The 7,823-nt window shown below is 39.5% G+C and overlaps 1 protein-coding gene across 1 annotated transcript in view; it reads left to right on the top strand.

The window, feature by feature from the left end:
* LOC107680160 (WD repeat-containing protein 92-like) overlaps positions 1-4,821 on the top strand; it is a 10,848-nt gene extending 6,027 nt beyond the window's left edge. The window contains exons 5-8 of the mRNA XM_016475943.1: positions 700-815; positions 2,221-2,355; positions 4,258-4,355; positions 4,463-4,821. Coding sequence (XP_016331429.1) covers positions 700-815; positions 2,221-2,355; positions 4,258-4,355; positions 4,463-4,670 — 557 coding nt within the window. The 3' untranslated portion in view covers positions 4,671-4,821. The remainder of the gene's footprint in view (positions 1-699; positions 816-2,220; positions 2,356-4,257; positions 4,356-4,462) is intronic.
* Positions 4,822-7,823: the final 3,002 nt, after the last annotated feature.

The raw sequence follows: 7,823 nt of genomic DNA, 5'->3' as shown, positions 1-7,823 counted from the left end.
CTTTATATTATAGCCTATGTCTTTCATCTTATTTAACTATAATCATGATTCACGGGTACAGAATTAAATTGGTGCTGGCTGCTGTCGAATAACGGGTCGGGTGTTCTGTTGTGTACTGCGGATGCAGGGCGTCTCTCCGTCAGATAACCTCACGTGCATGATGCGCCATTTACGGGTATTTCCCGGTATTTCCCTAAACCGACACACATCAATTTATTTTGATTTTTTTAATTTTATTTCAGTTTACGAAAAAAATTTTTGACCAATCGTTTTCGTCTTAGTTTTAGTTTTAGTTTTCGTTTACGAAAATAACCTTGCTGGAGACGGGGAGTGTGTGAACCTGGCATTACGTTTGTATGCCCGCCCGGTCTGTTCTGTTCTCGTGCGCCATTTAGGCGCGCTGCATTCTGATTGGTTCGGATAGCATACTGCAGGAAGTCGGGGGCGCGGAAAATCGTGCTGTAAAGCGATTTAGAAATCTCGCAAGCTCAAACCGCGATTTTATGACGATTTCATCGCACAGCCCTACTGGAAAGTCACAAGTTCATTGGTCGAAAGGAGCAGAAGCTGGCTCATTAACTCGCACTGAAATCTGTTCAGAAGTTTAAAGCCCTTGAATACTTCAAGGGAAATTGAAGAATGTCATTTCAAATCAAATCTGTTTGTCTGTGTTTTGAAGTTAGCATGTTTTATCTCCAGGTTATGCTTTCAATGCCCAGGACCGCTGTGTGTGTGCTGGCTACGACAACGGTGACGTCAAGTTATTTGATCTCAGAAATATGTCTTTACGATGGGAGACAAACATCAAGAACGGGGTAAGTGGGTAAGACATATTTTACTTGGATGAGCTTTGATTAGGGATGCAACGATTCACAGTTGCGATGCGATTGAAGATATTTCACGGAATGATTTTATAAACTTTTTTTTTTTTTTAAAGAGATTTAAGACATTAAAAATGAAAATGTGTCCTTTTATTATTTCTCAAACAAAATGCTGCACATTTTTTGGGGGAAATTGAAATATGTCAAATAACAAAACTAAATAAAAAATGTAAAACAAATCCCAAATCAAATAAATAAAACACACAGCAGAAATCTCTTCATATTAACAAACTAAGGCTTTACCTGTGCCCTTTCCATTTACAATTAGAGGCAATCACTGCATTTTAATCATAATCCAAACACAGATGCTGCAGACATGCACCATGAGCAGTTTTTGATTTAAATGTAGAATTTAGAAATCTCAGAATGGTCTGACTTTAGCTTTGTGAAACTATCCTACATAAAACATCTGAGCGAAACAGCATATGGGCTGAATGTCTCTGACAGCAGGTGGCGCATTTCCTCGATTGCCGCTGTAAACAAAGCAGCGCTGCGCTAATAAACACTGCTTGCATTATACAGAGACAAGATGAAAAAAGTACCATCTAAACTTTTCTGAAGACAGAGATGCATTCATATAAACCCCCCACCAGCAGCTGTATCGCCATTCCTTTAACATCTCAACCGACTTGAACTGTCACATATTTTGATCAGTGTTGGGGGTAACATACCTTGTTTTCCTATTTATTCACTGACACCTTTCCTGTCCCTGTGTTGAGTGCAGAGGCATTTTCTTCAGCCTGAGGCTTATTAATTTCACTCTTGGTATGATAGGGCCTTTACAGTCAGCAAAAATATAACTTTTGGGTTTTCTGTTATTAAAAATAAATAAGCAAACCCAGCCCAGGTGACAAAAAGTAACACAAAACTAACATAATGCACTAATTACTTTACATAAAAAAGTAATGCGATTACTTTTTTTTACAGAGTAACGCAATATTGTAATGCATTACTTTTAAAAGTAACTTTCCCCAACACTGATTTTGCTCGTTGCATAACTACCTTTGATTTCTGCATGTTGCTTCCTCAAAACTATTTCAGTGTACACTATTATTAAACCCCTCTGGACACCTAATCAGTGCTGTCTAGCTGCCTGTGTAGAGAGTGAGCTCAAGTACACTTCATCTACAGATAACCATCTAGTCATTCAATCTCATCTGAAATGCATGTGAACGTGCTGTGTAGAAATAAAAGGGTGGTTTAAGCTGGCTTTGATGTGGGCATCAGATCTGATGGATTGTAAAGTGGCCGAGCAGGAATAGAAACAGTGGGAGCAATCTAGTTTTGAGTAGATGCAGTGTAACAGATAAAAACCTCTGTGTGTTTTTGTCTTTGGCAGGTGTGTTCTGTTGAATTTGACAGAAAATACATCAACATGAACAAACTAGTGGCAACGTCTTTAGAGGGCAAGTTTCATGTGTTTGACATGAGGACCCAGCACCCCACCCAAGGCTTCGCTTCCGTGTCGGAAAAGGTAGGCCACACTCCGCTCAGGATCATTAATGGAAGGGAATAGTAACTGCTTGGTTTTGATTTATTTATTCATGTGAAGGATGATCGTGACATTTGCCTTCATGCAGTTACAATAACTGAGCACTGAAGATTTCAAGCTTAAAAAATGATGGGAAAAGCAGCATAAAAGTATGATATAAGATTTGTGTGCTATATTAATTCTTCTAAAGCCATATGATAACTGTAACTGTGTTTCAAACCAATATGTGACACTGGACCACAAAACCAGTCATAAGGGTCATTTTCTTGAAATTGAGATTTATGCATTTATGCAAAGCTGAATAAATAAGCTTTCCATTGATTTGTGGTTTGTTATGATCGGACAATATTTGGCCGAGATACAACGATTAGAAAATCTGACAAGTGTGCCGCTCTGTTGCATGGAGGGTTGGCTATTGCTACAAATATACCAGTGCTACTTAAGACTGCTTTTGTGCTCCAGGGACACAAATTTGATAACAAATATTTGAAACCTATAAAGAGGAATTTTCATTGAATAATGGCTGAATTCTGTTCATCACACAGAGGCTTCAGAAGATTTGGATTGTAGCACATGAGTCACAAGGGACACTTTTATGATAGCTATAAAATGCTTTTGCATACTAAATCATTGTTTTGCACATTTACTGTTAAAACAGTTACACAAAAGTAGAGCCCGACCGATATGGGTTTTTTGGGGCCGATACCGATATTTGGGAGTAAAAAAAGGCAGATATCGATATATCGGCCGATATTCTTTGTGTATATTATAGTACAGTACCAGTCAAAAGTTTGGACACTTTCCCATTCATGTGTTCAAACATTTGACTGGTACTATATATAGAATGTATATTATGTATATACAGTATATACATAAACAGAATATATATACATAAACACATTTCATGGCGGAATATCATGTGAAGTCCACTTCTCAGGGCACTTACGGTCGAATAAGACAACGCTTGAATGCTGCTGCCTGAACAAGAGACCTCCTTACTCTGGAAACGGGACACTTCTTTCACATTTTCACTCCTTACACTACTGAAGTGAAAGTGTTGGCTGGTGTAACTATCTCGCGAACACGCCAGCGGATCTCCACCAAATTCGGGGGATCCCTTCAGCTCGAGGAGCCCTCTTGGACCACCAAATTCGGGGGATCTCTTCAGCTCAAGGAGCCCTCTTGAACGCCACCCTCCACGCGTCGGTAGTCCCCCGGGATCGCTAGATCGGTCGGCGCCGGACCGCGAATTTAACCACCCGTAACTCCCAAACCCCGGGGGCTAGCGACGCGGGGGTGGTCTCATTCGAAAGAGGGCCTCGAGACATACACTCGATTCACATTTGAGAGGGTTCCTCAAGCTGAAGGGATTGATTACGCCGTTACGGAGATATGGCCGTTCAAAGTTTCAATGGTTTTCCATAAACTTAAGCTTTAAAGCGTTTCATCCAGGTCGCCAGTAGCAAACAATGGAGCGCGCTCTGCTGGACAAACTAAGTAATTACACCATTTCAAGCATTTTATCTGCGTTATATGCTCTGTAAAAACTATTTTCATATCGGCGGCATATTCGCCGATACCGATATATCGACGACAGGCTCATATCGGCCGATAATATCGGCTAAACGATATATCTGTCGGGCTCTACACAAAAGCTTGCAGCACTCTGCGGTGTCTTCTGATTGGTCCACTGTTTTGGAACTGACACTGATGAGCAGCACTGCTTGTAAATGTTGAAATTCTTTTAACTTGACACTCATGTGCGAGATGCTGCAAAAGATGCGAGCGCAGCGGTCCATCTAGCGCACATTTACATAGAAAAACTGTGTGAACGGAGTATTATTACTCTTTGAGAGTGTTTAACATTTGCTTTCTGGATTTCAGGCTCACAAGTCTACAATATGGCAAGTGAGGCATTTGCCTCAAAACCGCGACATCTTCATGACAGCCGGCGGAGCCGGTAATCTGCATCTATGGAAATAGTAAGTGATTTCTTGGAGGTAATATTTTTAACTTCTGAAGAGCCGGCGCTTTGTTAATATTCTCACTGTGCCCTTTTTGATGGCTCATTGTTTCTGTACTGTCACAGTGAGTATCCAGCCCAGAGGACTAAAAAGGGTGCGGACGATGTAGACATGGGCGTCGCTGGCTCTGTGAACCTCCTGCAGAACGTCACTCTGTCCACACAACCCATTTCCAGTCTCGACTGGAGCCCGGACAAACAGGGCCTCTGTGTTTGCTCTTCCTTTGACCAGTCTGTACGAGTCCTCATCGTGACCAAACTCAACACAATCTGACTGAACTCCAGGTAACAGACTGGAATATCTGATGACTGGTTACATGCCACATGTACAGTATATCTTAAGTTCATATATTTGAGTTATTGTTTTTTAAGAAAACAGTAATTCTTTGTGATGTTAGCCGGTGTTCTTATGCACAATGTGAAGACCGTGGTGAAGTTATTTCATGACAAAAAGAATGTAATTAAAAATATACATTTTGCCTTTGCAGTGTTTCATCAAGTTGTAGTAATTTGCTCGGCCTCAGGCTGATGTCACTTCCTCCTCTCTTTCTGTAATGCCCACTTCTCAAGATCCAGTCAATTCCCTGTCATCCCATCTTACTTTTTTCTTGATGAACATCTTGTTTCACACTGACTAAAAATATATGCCACACAATGCCGGAATGGATTTTGACCAAAGCATCTGTTTAATATTCAGAGTGCATTTAAATAAGGCATTCCCAAACTAAAAAGGTCATATCCAACACTTGAATCTTGCAAGTCTTGCAGCTCCTCGTCACTGATTTGTCATGAATTCCAGCGTAAACTCTCCTCAGAAGACTGCTCGTGAACTTCCCTTCAAGTGCTTCGATATATTTTGCAAGACATCCTTTTATTAAGCAGAATGTTTTAATTTCAGCACTAACATTACTCAGATTGAAGTTACATTTTGTAAAAGATTTTGTCAAAATGTCATGCATAAATGAAAGTATAGCTGAAGTAAGAGCAGATCTTACCAAGTCCCATGACTTTTCCATGCGCTCTCAGGTTGGGCAGTAGCTGAGGATGTTCACACAGTTCATGTTTCATCAGAATATGCACGAGCTCTCCTGTTATGAAGGCATCTTCAAAGGTTTGCTCACAGACAGGCTTCAGCGGGAATCTACTGTAGACGTCCACAGCAGCCAGAGGATCCTCCTTCATTTACATTTAGTCATTTAGCCAAAGCCACTTACAAAGTAGAAGCAATCCCACCAACAAGAGAGCAACAATATGCTTACTGACACTGCTTATGATTTATGGGAATTAAAAAAGGGTGGATTTTTATCATTATAGGGTGGTTGTGTCAACACACTGCCAACACACATTTATGTCCAAACGACATGTAAAAGTGAATTTTGCATAATAGGGGCTCTATAACTGCAACTTCATAATGTACTGCAATGTCTACTACAGAAGAATAGCTGATTTAAATAACAGATTAGGTAAAATTGTTTTATTGTATGAGGTTTGACTAAAGCAAGTTATCATTTAATGCCAAAAGCAACCATTTTTATTTTATTTTTTTGTAACTTTGATAAATGATGGAATGCTCGTCTTCGTGATCTTTGTATTCTTTGACCACAGCAGTTCACTTACAGTCGCCGTTGCTGTTCTATCTGCAGCTGTTGCTTAAAACCTCTATTATGAACAGGCAGAATATCTGAGCGCAGTGACTGACCTTAAAGTCCTGACCATGTATAGACTCGGTGAACACATTCGGGCAGACACAAACAGACTGTTCCTCACTCAACACTAAATCAAGTGGAATCACGTTTTCCGTCACTTCTGTAAAGAAGGAGTCCCAGCTAGTAGGCTATATCGCACGTGATGCTGCAGCTGGTGGATCGTTTATAGCCTTTTTTTTCACAGCAGCTGGAATAATTAAACATTTTGATGGCGGATTGTAATCCAGTAAGGTCCATATATGACAATCATCAGTGACAACTTGAGTTAAGATTATAATAATTTAATTTTAAAGCATTTTTTAAAAATTAGAAACAGTTTAATAACTATGATACTGTTTTTGAAATACCATTCAAGATGTATTTTAATAGGAATAGGACACATGCTTATTAAATGACTGTTTTATTTTCTATTTGGATTTTTGTATATGCTTTATTGTTTAATAATAACTTAATATTGTTTAATAACCGTTTTTTTCAAGGCATTGTTAGATTCCAGTCTTTCCTGTCATGCATGTGCAAAGATTTGATTTCAGTTGAACAGTTGAAATCATTTGTTCAAAATTCAGAAAAGTAATCAAATGTTACATTACTTTAATAAAACAATTGAAATAGTTACACAACTTATATATATGATATAGTAAGTGGCAGTACTGCACAATAATTATGGTTGTCACCTGTCACTAAATATAAAAAGAATATGAAGAAGGCAGTGCCAAAAAACATTAAAGGGTTAGTTCACCCAAAAATGAAAATTATCCCATAAATTACTCACCCTCAAGTCATCCTAGGTGTATATGACTTTCTTCTTTCAGACGAATCCAGTCGGAGTTATATTAAAAATGGTCTTTGATCTTTCAAGCTCTATCGTGGCATTTAGCGAGTGTTGCATGCATCAGTCCATAAGCACTTAAATAAAAAGCGCCCATCCATAAAAAAAAGTGTCTCACACGGCTCCGGGGGGTGAACAAAGGCCTTCTGTAGCGAATCAATGCGTTTTTGTAAGAAAAATATCCATATTCAAAACGTAATAATCACTTTAATCTAGCTTGCGCTCACTGTTGTAAACGGAAGCAGTTCCGGGGGAATCACGTATGAGGTCAGCTTTGCGCATGCGCCGCTCAGATGTGACGCACGCAGAGAGATCGAAACAAAACACCGGTCAAGGATTAGAAGTACAAAACGAGGATTTGTAAAGAAGAATGTTGGAGGATTTCGATATAAGCCAAGAGGAGACTGGTTTTCCTTTGCTAAAGTAAGGAAACTTTGCTTCCTTTGCTCCTGTTAACAAACGCTGGTTTTCACGAGACTCACCGGCGCATGCGCAGCACTGACCTCATACGTCATCAGCCCGGAACTGCTTAGTTTACAAAAGTGAGCACAAGCTAGATTAAAGTGATTATTACGTTTTGAATCTGGACATTTTTCTTACAAAAACGCATAGATTCACTACAGAAGGCCTTTGTTCACCTCCCGGAGCAGTGTGAGACACTTTTTTTTATGGATGGGCGCTTTTTAATTAAGTGCTTTTGGACTGATGCATGCAACACCCGCTGAGTGCCATGAAACAGCTTGAAAGATCAAAGACAATTTTTAATATAACTCCGACTGGATTCGTCTGAAAGAAGAAAGTCATATACACCTAGGATGACTTGAGGGTGAGTAATTTATGGGCTAATTTTCATTTTTGGGTGAACTAACCCTTTAAGCTCTTTTATATGCCT

The sequence above is a fragment of the Sinocyclocheilus anshuiensis genome, unplaced genomic scaffold, assembly GCF_001515605.1.
Source record: "Sinocyclocheilus anshuiensis isolate Anshui unplaced genomic scaffold, SAMN03320099.WGS_v1.1 scaffold1202, whole genome shotgun sequence".
In the NCBI taxonomy this organism is placed as follows: Eukaryota; Metazoa; Chordata; class Actinopteri; order Cypriniformes; family Cyprinidae; genus Sinocyclocheilus; species Sinocyclocheilus anshuiensis.
The sequence above is the reverse complement of the archived record's forward strand: the minus strand, read 5'-3'. Positions and strand labels throughout refer to the sequence as shown.